At 38.8% G+C, this 17,779-nt stretch overlaps 1 protein-coding gene across 1 annotated transcript; it reads left to right on the top strand.

Annotated features, from left to right (window-relative positions):
- The first annotated feature begins 11,362 nt into the window (after positions 1–11,362).
- On the top strand, positions 11,363–16,484 carry LOC107769961 (amino acid transporter AVT1C). The gene is made up of 11 exons (XM_016589222.2): positions 11,363–11,805; positions 13,231–13,490; positions 13,887–14,101; positions 14,198–14,221; positions 14,321–14,501; positions 14,600–14,819; positions 14,905–15,040; positions 15,158–15,323; positions 15,422–15,465; positions 15,773–15,835; positions 15,935–16,484. The coding sequence occupies exons 1-11, from the start codon at positions 11,603–11,605 to the stop codon at positions 16,019–16,021; spliced, it is 1,599 nt and encodes a 532-aa protein (XP_016444708.1). The 5' UTR covers positions 11,363–11,602; the 3' UTR covers positions 16,022–16,484.
- Positions 16,485–17,779: the final 1,295 nt, after the last annotated feature.

A 17,779-nucleotide genomic window follows, 5' to 3' on the forward strand; every position in this document is an offset into this window, starting at 1 on the left:
AACTCTTTTTTTGTAATTTTCGGAATTATACAACGATAAAAATATAAAGTACTATTTCTATATTTTTTAAGTTTAAAATGACTACAAAACATTAATAAAACTACATTTTTTATAATTTTCGAAATTATATAAAGTACAAAAATAAGGTACTATTTTTTTTGTATTTTTTCAAATTTATGAGAAATACATAAGCTAAAATTTACATATATATTTTTTGTATTTTTCTTTTGCGAAGAAATAAAGTAAAATAGTCAAAATAGCTATATTAGACTCAATTCAAATATTAACGTTTTGTAGCCCTCCTTTTTTTTTTTGATAAAACTAAAATTCTAAATTGAGATACAAACTAAATTAACTCCAAAAATACTAATTAAACTATTAACAACAATTATCATACACAATTAAACACCAATTAAAACAAAATTGCATAATTTGACATTAAATGCTAACAACGCAAAATATTCCTATTTTTTGTGACTTTCATTTTTGCAAAACAAACTTAATTAAATACTAAATGAAAATGTGATATATTTTATATTTTTATTAATTAAAACAAATAAACGTGCACTCATAAAAATAATTATACAAACATACCACAAAAATAACAAAAATTGCACATAAAGGAAAATTGTTTTATTTTGAATTTTTTGGGAGTAATTCTTTCATAGGGCAAAAATCACGTGCTTACAAATGAAACTCACAGAGAGGACGAGGAGAATGTGACACAAGCGTCTCACCTGGGCGAAGTGATTCACCCGCCCCTCATGGCAGCGTTACCGTTTCTCACGGAAGAAAGCCTCTACGTTGCTACGGAAAAAGCACCACTAGTGGTAAAAAAGCTATTAGAAGCATGGCTAACGAATACACTAAACAGTATACTCGACAAACACGCTCAGAGGGGGAGCAAAAAAGGCATGCGAGTCGATATCGCCATAACAACCAATGAGCAACACACCCAGCCCCCCTCGACAGGTATCACTCACTCTGTTAATGATGCAGGTAACGACGCCCTCGCTGTCATCCTTAGAAAAATGGAGGAGATGGAGAACGAGAACAAAGCACTTCGCGGCCAAATAAGAGAGCATCAAGAAAGGGTGGATAAGATATCGTGCACCCCAAAACTCCTACCAAAGCGGGACGCCGGCCAATTTGTGGAACAATCGTATAGCGACGAGGCCGCACCACATGCTATACCCAAAACATTCAATATGCCACCATACCTGAAGATATACGACGGTACAACGGACCCTGAGGATCACATCATCTACTATGTCACCGTAGTAAAAAGGCAACGACCTCGCTAAAGAGCGGGTGCCATCTATATTGCTGAAAAAGTTTGGTGAAATGCTAATCAGGGGAGCATTAACATGGTACTCACAACTGCCTGCACGATCCGTACAGACATTTGAAGACTTGGCCGACAAGTTCGTCACCGCCCATGCAAGGGCCAAGAAAGCGAAAGCTAGGGTGAATGACATATTCGCCATCAGACAGTCACATGGTGAAGGGCTCAGGGATTCAACATAGTGAGAATGACCCTTACAAATGTATCAAAGGGGATGACAGTAGCAGCTTTCCAAAATGGGCTGAACAGGAGCGGGTTAAGGGCAACCAAAAACTGTTGAACATAATCATGAAGTACTCTCCCACCACTTGGGAAGAAATACAAAAAGCTTATTGTGCCGAGGTGAGAGCGGATGAGGACAACCTTAATGGGACAACCCAGTAGTTGACGTCAGTCCAGATGGAGTCGAGAAAAGACCGCAGAAACGACAACAGGGGGGATCATGTAGGTCCGCGCCTCAATTGCGAAAGACAATAGCCGTACACCAGAACGACCGTCGTACCACCTCTTCGTCATAGTGACGGCTCACCCATGTCGTAAACAGGGACTTACCGAAGCGAAAGAGGTATGCCTCCACTGTTATTTGCTCATAACATATGTGTCTCTCCTTCAGAGATAGTCTACGCTCTAGAGAATCTCAGCCCTAAGGTGAAAGGACGACAAAAGATGAAGTCCGACCCAAACACCAGAAAATCAAACGCCCTCTATGAATTCCACCAGGAACGAGGTCACAAAACTGAAAACTGCATCGCCTTGAGGCAAGAAGTAGTAAATATGCTCAACTAGGGGCATTTGAAGAACTGATGAGTGAGCAAGGAAGAGCGAACTTCGCTCGTGGACGAGAACAACACTAGGGGCCGCCCAAACTACCTTCCTCAGTTCGGACCATCCAAACGATCATCGGAGGAGACAACAACGCATCTATCAACAACGTAAAGTTCACCACCACCCAAAATATCAAGCGGTCAATCACGCACGAACAGTATGACGAACTCAAAGAAAGTATCATCTTCGATAAGTCAGATACCCATGGTTTGTTCTTTCCTCACCATGACGCCCTTCTCATTACTTTACGTGTTTTGGATACTAATCTAAGACGTATTATGGTCGATGATGGAAGTGTCGTGTGCATAATCCATCCTCAAGTTCTCATCCAAATGAAGCTCGAGGACAGGATAGTGTCATGCTGCATCGCGGTAACAAGTTTTAACAATGCAGTTGAGCGGACATCTGGAGAAATCACGCTGCCTGTCTTGGCCGTCGGTGTCATCTTGGAGACCATGTTCCACATCATGAACAAGGATATGGCATAACTCCATCATAGGCCGACCATGGACACACGCCATGAAAGCTGTCCCCTCCAGTTTGTACCATGAAAGGCGCTTGTAACGCATCAGGATCTGGACTAGGACTCGTACTCGAGTCCCAACAGGAGAAATGATTTGCCAATCCATACGATGCCCTAATATGACTAACAATGAGGCCGAGTATGAGGCCGTGATTGTAGGTTTAAAGTTACCACTCAAGTACGGAGCACGACAAGTCATCCTTCGATGCGACTCGCAACTCGTCGTCAATCAAGTCACAGGTACTTTCCAAAATAAGGAGCAACGACTACAAAAATATCAGGCCAAAATTTGCAAACTATTACCCGAGTTCAACGAATGCAAGCTCGACCAAATACCCCGAGCGCAGGACATCGAAGCGGATGGCCTCGCCAAACTAGCAGCATCCAACAAAAGAATAACCAGAGAGTGGGACGTGGTCACTCTTCTCCATTCATCACTAGACCAAATCGAGGTACGATCTATAAACCTAACTTGGGACTGGCGCAATCATATTATCTCATACTTGCAGGACAGAGTGCTCCCACCCGACAAAAATGAAGACAAGAAGCTTCGAATGCAGGCAGCCAGGTACAACATTGTCAATAACAACTTGTACAAAAGAACATTTGGTAGTCCCCTAGTAAAGTGCTTAGGACCAAATCAAACACAGCGCGTCCTCTAAGAAGTACACGAGGCCACTATGAAGCTCATAATGGCAACTGAGCTCTTGCCAGATGCCTCATACGAGCAGGATATATTAGCCCACGATGAAAAAGAAAGCCGCCGACTTCGTCAAAAGGTGCAAGCAGTGCCAACAATACGCCCCCATGATTCACTAAGCAGGCGAACACCTTCATTCAATCACCTCGCCCTGGCCTTTCATCAAATGGGGAATGGACATCGTTAGACCCCTCCCGGCGGGACGAGGTAATGTACGATTTCTTTTAGTTTTAACTGACTATTTCTCCAAGTGGATAGAAGCAGGTGCATTCACCCAAATACGCGAGCAAGAAGTAATCACGTTCATATGGAGAAACATCATATGCCGCTTCGGCATCCCCTAAGAAATCAGCTGCGATAACGGTCCCCAGTTCACTAGAAAAAAGACCGTCGAGTTCTTCAAAAAATGGCACATCAAAAGAATACTCTCCACGTCATATCATCCCGCATGCAACGGTCAGGTAGAATCCTCCAACAAAATAATATTGAACATCATCAAAAAGAAGCTCGAGAACGCCAAGGGACTATGGACGAAACTACTGCTGGAAGTGTTATGGGCATACCGTACTACGCTGAAAACGAGCACAGAAAAAATGCCATATTCACTAGTCTATGGGACCGATGCAGTAATACCGAACGAAGTCGGGGAACCAAGCCTAAGGTATTCAAACGAGAGCGGGCCAAGCAACAATGAAAACAGAAGGCAAGACCTCGACGAAGCCGAGAGCGAAGAGACATGGCCTACATAAGAATGATAGCTCAAAAATAATAGGCAGAGCGGTAATATAACAATAAAGCCAAAATCAGGCCACTTAAAGTCGGGGACTACGTACTCAAAGCCAAAACACAAGCAAGCAAAGACCCACAAAAAGGCAAACTGGGAACCAATTGGGACGACCCATACAAAATCAAGGCGGTAGTAAGCAAAAGGTCATTCCAGCTAGAAAGAATGGAGGGAAAATTACTACCAAGCAATTGGAACGTCGCTCACCTCAAATACTTCAACTTCTAAGGATAGACGTCTCCCGAGTCATACTCTTTTTCCCTTACCCGAGTTTTGTCCCAATTGGGTTTTCTCATGGAGGTTTTTAACGAGGCGACAAAGAGAGCATCTCGAAGTTAAGTATAAGTTCATCGCTCGACCTGTCAACTACTTTTCCAGGTTGACAAATGAAGGGACTAGATAAACTGGGACTTCAATGTATGAGACTTCCCTAATGCATGCATGAAAAGAGCAAAGATATGTAAATTTCTCCAATGAATGTATAAACAAAGTGAAATATACAAACACATGAGTTTTTCATCTCCACCAAGTTCATACATTATGCCAAGTTAAGAGTCAAAAATTCGACCTCGCTCGAATCGACTCACATTCGATCTTGCTCGAATTTATTAACATTCGACCTCGTTTGAATCACTTAAAGAGTCAAACATTCGACCTCGCTCAAATCGACTCATATTCGACCTCGCTCGAATTTATTAACATTCGACCTCGTTCGAATCACTTAAAGAGTCAAACATTCAACCTCCTTGAATCGACTCACATTCGAACTTGTTCGAATTTATTAACATTTGACCTCATTCGAATCACTAAAGAGTCAAACATTCGACTGCTAGAATCGACTCACATTTGACCTCGCTCGAATCGACTCACATTCGACCTCGTTCGAATTTATTAACATTCGACCTCGTTCGAATTTATTAACATTCGACCTCGTTCGAATCACTTAAAGAGTCAAACATTCGACCTCGCTCGAATCGACTCACATTCGACCTTGCTCGAATTAATTAACATTCGACCTCATTCGAAATAACTAAGAATCAACAATTGACCTCGCTCGAATTAATTGAAATTCGACCTCAATCAAATTATGAATCAACATTTGACCTCGCTCGAATTAATTGACATTCGACCTTATTCGAATTATGAATCAACATTCGATCTCACTCGAATCGACTCACATTCAACTTCATTCGAGTTATCTAACATTCGACTCCGTTCAAATTATTTAACATTCGACTTCGTTTGAATCATTAACATTCGACTTCATTGGAATTTAGTTAACATCCGACCTCGTTCGAATCAACTAAGTCAGGAACTCTTATAAAGGAAAAACATTCAAAGAAAAACGAAAAGAGCCAAGAACATACAGCAAAAAGCCAATAGTTGTTCCCTTCCAAAATACAAAGTATCTTACAAAGGGCCAGGAACCCCCCCCCCCATAAAAAAAAGAAAGAAAAACTAAGTACAAGAAAATCACACCACATCATCTCCGCTAGCGCAACCTTCACTGCCCGGCCCAACAACACCATCTTCACCTTAGCCCGCGCCATCGGCATACTCATTGTCGTACCAAGGATCAGATGCAAGCCCATCTAAATCCTCTTCATCATCGTTGTTCCCCGGTGTGGCGGGATCATAACTATAGGCAAGCATAGCATCATGTGCCTTAACACGGATATCTTCAAAGTCGGCCTCATGAACCTTCCTCGCCGCCATCAAGTTCCTATATATGTCTAGCTTTGCCTCAGCATGGATCCATATCTCATATAAATCGAGAGGAACATCGGGGAAAGTAGAAGCATGAGAGGAAGAAGGTCGAACCAACAACTGTGCCTTCTCAGCCTCAAGAGCAGCGACTTGCTCACTTAGGCTCAAAACTTCTTTCTCAAGCCCACCAATTCGCTCATCAAGCCGCGTCTAGCGCGGTCGTTTCCGCATCGGTTGCACGTTAAGACCTAAGGACGCAGATATAGCTCTCTAATGCCGCCGCCTTTGCTAAAGCCACTACCCGAGCCTCCTCGACCCTTACCAACTCTGCCACTTTCTCAGTCAACTCACCACTCAGGCCGATAACTCTAATTGATATTTGCTCGAGCTCAACCCGTAAGGTCGTCACTTGCACTTGAAGGTTGACGCACTCGGCCACGACCCCCTTGCTCACCTCGAGCTCGTTGTCCTTGGCCTTGATAAACCCATTGAGCTCACTGCATATACCAATAGTTCGCACAAGCTCCTCATCCTTCTAACCCAATTCGTCTCTAAGGGCTTGGAGATTACCACCTGCTCTAAATCGGGCACGCATCTCACGGTACTTGTCACGATAACGGATGTACTTCGAAACCATCTTCTGAAACACAAACTTCCGCCTCTCTTCTCGGCGGGCACTCTCGATCTCCAAAATAAAAGTCTAAAAAAAAGAGAAAGAGAATAATAAGAAAATTAGCAAAGATAAAAAGAGGAAAAATAAGCAAAGTGCAGAAATGATGAAAGACTCTCACCCGCAAAGCCATCACAAATATGCCCAGTGATAGGTCGAAATCTTGGAGCACCTGAAGGGTCCTGTTTTCAGCGGCGGAACAAAGAGGGTCAAAGGAGGGGACCATGCTCACCATATCCTCCAACAAATCGCAGTCCAAAGGGATAACGATCGAGCGAGAGGATCCATCCGTTCTCACCTCCACCCGAGTAAGCCCTTAATCAAATATCCTCGCTTCCTTGGGGTTGACATTGGAGCCAGATTCGTAATAATCTACAATCACACACTTCTCCCTCTCCTCATCCGAAGAAGGAACAGTGGCCTGTGCCGACGTCGACGGATTACTCCTCGAAATGATCATAGTCGCTTCTGGTCGCTCCCCTTCTTCAACGGAGGTGATCTCCACGTCCAAAGGAGGCATGGTCTCTATATCCAAGGTCGTACCGCCCCTCAACTCGGTTGTGGTCAACTCAGGTTTACCCCCGTCGACTCCTCCTCGATCACTCCTCCACCAGCCTCTATCCTTCGCCTTTTCAGTGGAGCCTCTTCGTCTTCGCCCTGGTCCGACTCATCGACCAAGTGAAACACTGTAGAAGACGGAATCTCCGCTAGCGGGGCAGCAACTTGGCGACTAGGACCATGCAAGGTCGGGGTTCGAGGAATAACAACGGTCTGAGCAGTCTCACTTGCAGCCACAACGAGTACGGGCCTGGCCAAAATACCTGACTGGTGAAAAGTAGGCGTAGGAGCCCTCGACCTCCTTGAAGCCCTCTGACCTACCAACAAACTCGTGAATCCCCATCGTGTGAGGCAAAATCTGACTCACCCAATCGCAAATGTCCACGACTGATGAAGGAGTATCCCTCTCGACTGCAAAAAGAGAAGGAGAACGATCAGATCACCAAAAATAAACAACGAAGTCATTTGGGAGAAAACACTTACGAGCAAAGTTCCACTCCTCGGGGAATCCGCTGGGGTTCGATACCACATGCTTTGTCTTCATGTAGAAGAAATTGGACCAAAAATGGCGATTAGTTTTATCGTCCATCTTCACCACCAATCCCTTGGTTCCGCGATGGCGCATGTGAATCATCGTGCCCCTATGAAAACTTGGGGAGAATAGGTGAAGCAGATGGCGGAGAGAAATACCATGGTTGGCCAGCTCCGCGTACTTGATAAGCATAAGGAAAAGCTTGTATATGTACGGAGAGAGCTAAGCCGGGCACACACTATAAAAGCGGAAAAAATCCTCCACCAAGGAAGGAAGAGGAAGTGTATAGCCAACAAAGAACGGGTACGCGTAAAATGCACAGTACCCTGAGCGATGTACTTGCACTACATCGCTACCAGCAGGGAAAAGTTCAACGTGGGCCGGGATTCGCCACTTAGCCCTAAATGTTGCAATCGTCGCCGCATCCATCTCGAAAACGACGGGTTCAGGTTCACCCTCAGGTGGGTTCTTGAAGTGTTACCTGGCCTTCCCCGAACATGGAATTATCTCATTCACGGTGGGGAAATTCTCGTCTTCTACCATGGCTGCTCCTTTTTCATGAGGAGGCATGTCCACATCCAAAGTTACAGGATCAGAGGAAGCACTAGCCATCTTTCTGATTGTTTGCGAAAAGGAAATGCAAAAGTGAAAAAGGTGACAATGACGAAAAACGCTAAAGGGAAGAAGAAAACACAGACGCGGGAAATTTAAAGAAGAAGAAAAAACTTGGGTTTCAAAAGCTCCAGAAATGCAACAACTCAAATGAGAAATACCCATCCCTATTTATAAGAATATGGGCACCCTGATCGAGAAAGCCCAAACGTTGCCTCATTAATTTCGAAACGGAAGAGGTGCGGGGAACGACGTAACGTATTGGGAACATGCGCCATAATGACACTTGTTGAAATGATGTTATTTCGAACTGACGCAACGGTCAGATGTGGCTCTTGAAACACCACATCATCACCTCATTATAAAAGGGACACTCCTCGGCCAACGTGCTCAGATTTCTCAAAATTGCAACTGGCGAAGTCCGCCCATCGAGCTCGTCCAAAAATAACCCCGACGGGCGGAGGGACTAACTGTATGGGTCAAAATCTGATCAAGGGGACATTGCCTGAAATAAGGCAATCAAGAATCAATTAGGCCGAGGTCGTGCTTAAGAAGCAAAACTGGCGAGCCAAGCAGCTAATATCAAGGTCGAGCACTCAGATCGGCCAAAACGGCTAGTGTAGCAATAAGATATTTTAAGGGAATATTTTGAAGAATATTCCTTGCATTTGTACTTTCAGTAGGTAAGGGATATGTCTCATATAAGAAAGAATAGAGAGAGAAAGAGAGGCATGTAATATTCTATTTGATAAGCTCTCTCTAGAAAAGTTGATTCTCAAGTATCTACAAACATGATCTTTACACAAGATTCGATTTGTTGTTGATTCTAAGCTTTCCCACATTAGATCCGATAAAGTATTTGATATTCCCACGTTTGGTTATCTTACATCATTGTCAGAGGGAGAATCATCAACCTCATTATATATTTGGGTGAATCATTCTCTCTATTTACACTTATTGTAATTTATCATATTTATTGTTTGTCAATATCCCTCGTTCATTCATAACAATATCATTAAACATCTTTTTGGCATTTAATTACTTTAAATGCGGTTCTTAGACTATTACTATCCATCAATCTCGGATCTAGGATTTATTATATTTAACTAAAATTTACCCATTATTATTTATTTAATTAATTTAACAAAAATATTTAACACTTTTTGGTCAAACAATTATCTCCTTTCTTTCTTTTTTAAAGTACTTCTACGAGAACCATTAAACTCCAAAATCAAAAAAGCATTGTAGCAAATATCCTTGATTAGCAAGAATTTCAAGGGAACTTTCCCCCAAGAACGTGAAGAAGAGAACGAGGTGGAGATATTATCTTAAAAGCCTTATTTAAGTTTTAATTATTTTTTCTGTTGTTTTACATGTGTTCCCTATTAATTTGTCCAGTTTTCCATGTCAGCACGATTGGTATTCACGCGCTTCAGTTGAAGTGATGCAGTAATTCAAGTGTTCAATAGAGTTTGAAGTGTCTAATAGGTACAAGAGTTTGTTTAAGAATCCTGAATCCCACTTGTTACGCTGTGTGGCGGCTAGTTCGCGTCAGGGAATCAGACTGGTTATCTGTTAAAATAAATAAATAATTCCAGTCAGAAAATCACATGCATATCCCAATCATATTGTATTATTGTGCTAGCGTTCATGTGCCGCTGCCGCATAAGGAAGAGCTTAATTAGCTGTGCTTGTCAGTAATTACAGTAGACAAAACTCAATTGAGGTACTTACATATTGTTACTTTCTTTGTCTTAATTATATACTATATTACGCTTGCTAGCTATGTGAGTCATTTTAGAACCTTTGGCGTTATTACACTAACAATGTTAGGGAAAACCGGCTATGCTCATTTATAAATAATTTATTACAAAAATTGGCCAATTCGTTAAATATTATTAATATTAGCTAAATATTATCAATATTAGCCAATTAACTATTTATAGCAAAAAAAGAAGTTAAATCTTTGCTTTTTTGAGTGAGTGTCATTAGAATAGATTGAGTACATCTTAAGAAGTTTGATCTCAGTTTTGAGATGATTTGGTGGAGTTTTGAAGTAGTTTGAACTAAAATTTCAAAGTAGAAGATGAAACATGAATGTATCACATCTGTATCATAGTGTATCACCGTGTATCAAATGTGTATCATATATATATCCATGTATACCTGTGTGTAATACATGTGTCACAGAAAAAATTTTGAACTCGAATTTAACTACAAATTTTAATACAAATCACCTCCAATCTTCCTCAAAATTTGTATATTGACTCGTTTATATGTTTTCAATGAATTTCAATCATACCCATTAAAAAAGATTGTTTTTTTTTTGCTTAGAATTTTGGAATCTTGTGTGTGTATATATATATATATATATATATATATATATATATATATATATATATATTTTTTCTATTTCATCACCTTGTTTGCTACCTTATCCATGGAATTTTTTTTCTTGCATCTAATGTTGCTGATCACGCTTAAAATATAAAAGGAGATCTTTGCATGTGATTCTTGGAGAGAAAGAACCTTTTTTATTTGGGTTTTTAATTTTTATATGTGCTTGGCTAGTTTTGATAAGTCTATGATGAATTGCTAGAGGTTGGTAAGCTGGAACTTATTTGGGATATTTGCATAAAATTCCCATTTTTACGTTGTAAGTATAACTTTTAGAAGTTTGACGAATATAATTCGAACCTGTTAACAAATCAATTTAACTTTTAATGTGATATTTTTCTATGGAATTAACTATTGGAACTATAAATTTAAATTTTTTAAAATTTCTACTTATATACAAGCTAAAGTAATGTTTTAAACTTCATGCCTAATTAAATGGTGTTAATAAAATGGGATGAATTGAATATATATACTTTGTGCATTTATTTGTAAATGTGATAATTTATTTGGTGTTAAGTTTTCCCTTTTAAAAGATATTCCATATTATTCTTGATACGCTATTCTCAGTAATCCTTATCTTAATTATTATTCTCAAGATAGCTTTGTGTTTAATAAGTTACCTAGGCTGCCGTAACCAAGTACAAAGATTAACCTTAAATAAAAAGGAATAAACAGCTGTTGTCGTTCAATCAAATCTCAAACTGAATCTTTCTTTTTAGGTTCTCTTAAGAAAACGAAACCAAACACAACTCTCAAATCTCAATCTCAATCTCAATCTCCATCTCTCACTTTTTCTCTTTCACAACCCTTTGTGCTTCTCTTTTACAGATTTGTTCTATTGTTTCATATATAACACACGTAAATAATTTGTTTTTTTTCTTTTTGCATGGTAATAAAAGGATTTTATTTTTTGCATGATTGAATACATTAAATAACAAGAATATTAGATATGGGAATGAGATTAGACGAAGAATTTGGAGCAGATAGGGTGTTACAAATTGAAACAGACGATGAAGAGAATGAGGCTGATGATTACAAGATTGAAGACGATGATGATAGTGGATCTGATTCTACCCTTCACTCTCCAGTACATGAGCCATCTCATAGCCAAATTGGACCTCATGATTCTCCTACTTGGCCTCAAAGTTATCGGTATTTCTTGATTCTCCTTCCTTTGCTGTTTTCATGCACGTAAAATAAATGAATAGTAATACCTCTCAAGGGTGTAAATACCATTGGAGTCAAATCTTAGCATAAAAAAACGTTAGGTGATTTCTTTCCATCTGGATAAGATTTAATTGGCAAAGTCACACGGTACATGCACTGATGGGAAATAGCAAGTACCCGGTGATCAATAGTCCAGGTGCAAGCAAGCTGGTTTAGACACTACCTTTTTTGAAAGAAAAAAAAGTATAGTGAGATCCCTTTTCCATATGCATAAGACTTGGTACACAAAATTACCTGGTGCATATGCTGGTAGGAGATAACAAGGTAGGTAGATAGTCGAGGTGTATGGAAGCTGATTTAGACACCAACTTATAAGAAAAAATGAGTAGTGACTTGTATAACTAGGCTTTTATGTGATCAGTCTTTAAACTTGTGTTGTACTGTTGTATATAGATTTTACTCTCTAATCACTACTTATTAATATTAGTGTCTTACGTAATATCTTGAAACTAGATAGTGTAGTTTGATTATTTATCTATGGTTTTTGAATGCACTGTTTGAATTTCAATTAGCTATGAGAAAATGGCTGTGAAAAATTATTCAAAGAGTTTTGGTGTCCGATCCATATTTTTCATATAGAAATCTCTGATCAAGGACAGAACTTAAGCCGTTTTGCATCATATATATCTAAGGGATTCCTAGGTTCGGGCTGAAGAAGCAATGCCATTTAATTATTATCAAATTGACTGCAATCTTTTTCTATCCATGAAGATCCCAACTTTCTAGAATATACACCTCCTCACTGTTATTTAGGTTCGGGCTGAAGAAGCAATGCCATTTAATTATTATCAAATTGACTGCAATCTTTTTCTATCCATGAAGATCCCAACTTTCTAGAATATACACCTCCTCACTGTTATTTAGGTTCGGGCTGCTATTAGCCAATTTGTTATTGAATTTGTGAACATATTAGCTAGCTTTCTCATGTTCTTCAAGAAGTTCTGTATGGTCTACAAATAGGTGATAGTCCATAGGCTGAATGTACCTTTTTGCAGAGCAATAACATACAAACTTGTCTGACAAATTAACTTACATAAGCCAAAAACTTGTGAATGGTTGATAAATCCATCATGTGCTTTTGGAGTTCTAATATTTCAAATTTTTTAGAAAGTATATTTTCACAATTCTGATACAAAAGTCCATTCTGAAAGAGAACATAATTACTCTGCTAATCTTTTTCTCTATTTCACATTGTTCTTAGGCATGCCTATATGTATTTGTTTGGCCAATTTTCACTGTGCACATATACTGTGGTTAAAAGTCTTCTTGACATTCTTCTTGTGAATTTACTTGAAATTTATTTACTCTTCTCATCTAAATGAAGACTGAATTTTTTTATTGAATATGTAGGCAGTCAATGAACATGTTCACAGGTGTGACCCCTCCTTCACTCAGCTTTTTAAGGGGTAGCTCCTTCTTGAGGTCTCAGACTACTCCAACACCTCAACCTTCAATTTGTAAACCTCTAATTTCCTCTCCGCGCTCAAACAAGGAAGAAGTTCCAACCTTAACACATCCAACAAGGTTATCTGTAGTCTCTTCTGCAAGATTTTCAGCACTTGAATTGCCACCATCACAGCAGTGTTCCTATACTCAATCAGTGCTAAATGGTAAGACATGTTTCTTATCTGGTCGTTTATGTGCTTATTGTTCTACTATTAAAGTGGCCTATTTTTGTCCCGCAATTTTGTTACTGGGAATTTGAGTCTAAAGACTACCCTTTTCTTGTTGCACTACTTTACCGTGTGTTTGCATAACTAAACTTTAGAAAAATAAGACTTCCTTCTGCTGAATGAACTAAAGCATTTTGCAAAGAATCTACAGCCTATCATCCTGTGTAATTCAAGCATTTACATATCTTGGAGCTGTATTTGTTGCATATTGTTGTCCTATAGGTACTAATGTAGTGTTCTGCTTTTCCTGTGGCCAAATCTGTTTCCAAAGTACTTAATCATCTCCTCTCAGTTCTCCTGTTTGTTCTAATGTGGATTGATCTTTCAATGCAGCGATAAATGCTCTCTGTGGCATAGGAATACTTTCGACTCCCTATGCACTCAAAGAAGGAGGATGGTGTAGCCTTTTCCTGCTGCTACTTTTTGGAATCATTACTTTCTACACTGGAATTTTGTTAAAAAAATGTTTAGACAGTTCTCCTGGTATTGAAACCTATCCTGATATCGGACAAGCTGCTTTTGGAATGCTAGGTCGAATATTTATAGCTGTGAGTATATATTGAGAGCATATGACTAATGATTTTTCAATTAGTAGAAGAAGGTTTTCATTTAGCTACTAACATTGGTTTTTTCAATAAATGCAGGTAGCCTTATACGCCGAACTATATGTAAGTGTAAATAGTCCATATTTTACTAATTCTCGCTCTCTGCTTCATTCTACTGCTTTCTGTTGTCTATACCTTGGAACTATCTTTTCTTCTTTGCAGTCCTCTTGCATCGAGTATTTGATTATGATGAGTGACAATCTTGGTGCAATATTCCCAAGTGCTCGCATGGTCTTTGCTGGAATTCATCTGGATTCTTATCAAATGTGTGCTATCATTTCTACCCTTGTCATACTTCCAACAGTTTGGCTAAGAAACCTCAGTTTGCTGTCATACATTTCAGGTTTTAATCATTATATAGTACCTCAAAATGTCTTGAAAATTAGTTCAAAGCTATTCGATTTGTGCTAACGTGTTGAATTCTCATGCTTGTAACTCCAGCTGGTGGAGTGGTCGCACTGATTGTCGTGGTGCTTTGCTTGTTATGGGTTGGCGCGATCAATGAAGTTGGATTTCACTCAGGTGGAACAGCTTTAAACATTGCAAAATTACCCGTCACAATTGGTCTATACAGTTTTTGCTATGGCAGCCATTCAGTTTTCCCGAATATCTACTCATCAATGAAAGAACCTTCAAGATTTCCTTCTGTTCTTCTTATAAGGTGATTTAATACATTACTGTTTAAAAATGTACATCTGCCCATTGAAGACCTAATATTTAACTTGTGTTGGTTCATATCGATGCAGCTTTTCCATCGCCTTCTTTTCGTACTTTGGAGTAGCAGTTTGTGGCTTCCTTATGTTTGGTGAAAACACCAGTCCGCAGTTCACATTGAATTTGCCAGCAAAACTTGTTACTTCAAAAGTTGCAGCCTGGACAGTGGTAAGTATAATATTCGCTTTAGTCTATACTTTTCTCATTTTTGTTCACTTGAAATGCAACCTAAAAACTTGGACTGAAATCATTAAATATCTGGAATTAAAACTGTGTTTTGTGCAGGTTTTAACCCCTGTAACAAAATATGCCATAACAATTACACCAGTCGCGTTTGGTATTGAAGAATTCTTACCTTCACCTCAGCTTAGAACTTATGGTGTATCGATCCTCATAAGAACAATTCTGGTGTTTTCAACTTTGGTCATTTCACTAACAGTTCCATATTTTGGTAATTATTTTCTTCTAATACTTTGCACTTGTAACAAATAAATTAGTAAGCCGTTTTACCACTAAGATATACATTTCTTTTTGAAACTTCAACTGCAGGTTCTGTAATGTCATTGATTGGATCTTCACTAGTAATGCTTGTGGTAAGTTACCAAAGTAATTTCACTTTACTTCAATGTGAAGCTAGAAGGGGAGCCTTGGCGTAACTGGTAAAGTTGTTGCCATGTGACCAGGAGGTCAAGGGTTCGAGCCATGAAAATAGCCTCTTGCAAAAATGCAGGGTAAGGTTGCGGACAATAGACCCTTGTGGTCCGGCTCTTCCACGAACCCCACGCAGAGTGGGAGCTTAGTGCACCGGGCTGCCTTTTTTTTTTTTGTTACTTCAATGTGAAGCTAATTAGCAAAAGAATCATAATAACATGGAGTTTTCTTTTGCTTGCTTTGTCTCAGTCTCTGATCCTTCCTTGTGCATGCTACATTAAACTAAGCAAGGATGGAATCACACGATTTCAGGTATATTTTTGCTCCATATTTTTCTAGCTAGAGAAAATAATTCTTTTCATCCCCAAGATATGCTAAAAGTATATTGTTTCTTCCTTTTGTATTATTTAGCTTGCAGCTTGCACTTCCATTATAATGGTGGGAGTAGTTTCTGCTGTTATTGGCACATATTCTGCAGTCACAAGCATGGCCAACTAGTTCCAAGACCTAATGGACAGAAACCACAATCTTACTTCCATTATCAAAAGTTTCTTGTACACTATGCACAGTAGCATCGGTCAAAAAGCATAGACCAAATATCAAAGTTGGAGAGGCTGTAAGGAAACAGAAAAGGGCAAGTTACACATTTGACAGGCTGGCCAAAATAATTGCATCGGCTAGCAAATATACAAGTAATTTTTCCAATATACCAAAAATATATTGGGAATATACAAAAAAGATACATTTTGTCGGCTATTATTTTTTAGAACGGCTACGTTATATAGTTTTCCCAATTGAGAAAACCAGAGAATCCCTCGAGTGATGATGAAATAGAAGTTGTAATTAACAGGACATTAGATCTTGATTTGGCCCTTTGAGCCCCTTCTGTTGTATCTAATCATTGTAAGTTCAGCTCCATCACATTGTTAATTACCTCATGATTTAGCAGTTAATTAATCAAGCAAAGATTTATCTTCTCTGTGTTATAATCATTTAATTGTATTTAGTGGTTCTATCTTGCTATAATCGTTAATTTCGTCTTGTTTATGAGATAAGAAGGAAACTACTTGAGCAAGTACTTATTTTGGTCAATAGGATTTAAGTATCATCCTAACCTTGCTGTTCATTTCATATCTCTCGATTACACATTTTTATGCCTTTTTGTTCAAACTTTTGGAAAATGAGTGCTTACTTTTCAAACAAAAAAAAAAGTACTCATTTTGGTCAATTGGGTTTAAGTGAAAAACTTATAACATATTGTGTTTAGAACCTTCTTAAGGAATTAATCCACCATAGTCCATATGAGAAAATCTATATACGTACTCATCGCCGCTGACAACCTTTTCCAGTGTGATTATACCCAAATCTAATTATAACATTTGCTTCCAAATATGCTCGTAGTATATAAAATCATTCGCCATGTCTTCACAAAAAATATCTCTTAAATATACGTGTAAATAATATACAATCTAAATAAATATGTATACTTAGGCTGTTTGAAATCACGAGTCTCATATATACAAACTCACTTACAAACCAGATTGTAATAACATATCAACATCACTTAGCGCAAAATTCTATATGTGTCTATTGTTTGTGTTACCAAATTAATCCATGTATCCATCACAGGAGAAACTTAGAAAATGTGGTTTTGTGCAGCGATCTTTTTGTACACTCGTAGGGAAAGCTTCTTCCGCTTTTCCCATCGAACATAAGTCGAGAGGCGGAGCCAAGATTTGAAGGTTATGTGTTCGGAGTTATAATCCTTTTAAATTATTGGTTCCAAATTAATAATTAGTACATAATTAATGAATTTCATAAGACAAATACATAATTTGGACCAAAGTTACTGGGTTCGACTGAATCCGTAACTGATGGGCTAGCTCTGCCCCGGATAGCTGATCCTTTTTGTCTGTTTCTTTTTCTAGTTGAGCTGAATGTAGTAGGTGAATTTGGCCTGGATGTAAAAAGTTAAATTTTATGTAATTTACCTACTTCGTTTATTCTCCTTTTGGCCTTTGCTCTTCCGTGGGGATGTTAGGGAATTCAATAGCTTTTGTTTAAACATTGTAAATATATTAAAAATTTATTAAATATTTATAAATATTTCACAATAAACTTAATTATTATTAATTTGAGATTGTCATATAAACTCATAAATCTAAAATACTGGATCCGCCGCTGGAGTGAATGGAATGTTGGTGTAGTTTGAATAGTCACTAGTCAGACGTTGGATTGGAACGAAGGGATGTAGAA

Source organism: Nicotiana tabacum, chromosome 5 (assembly GCF_000715075.1).
Source record: "Nicotiana tabacum cultivar K326 chromosome 5, ASM71507v2, whole genome shotgun sequence".
NCBI lineage: Eukaryota > Viridiplantae > Streptophyta > Magnoliopsida > Solanales > Solanaceae > Nicotiana > Nicotiana tabacum.

Bases quoted from the DNA above. Each gene is read 5' to 3' on its own strand.
- LOC107769961 (XM_016589222.2), top strand. From the start codon at position 11,603: ATGGGAATGAGATTAGACGAAGAATTTGGAGCAGATAGGGTGTTACAA. The intron at 14,102-14,197 runs GTGAGTATATAT...CAATAAATGCAG, and splicing joins TAGGTCGAATATTTATAGCT to GTAGCCTTATACGCCGAACT. The intron at 15,466-15,772 runs GTAAGTTACCAA...GCTTTGTCTCAG, and splicing joins CTTCACTAGTAATGCTTGTG to TCTCTGATCCTTCCTTGTGC.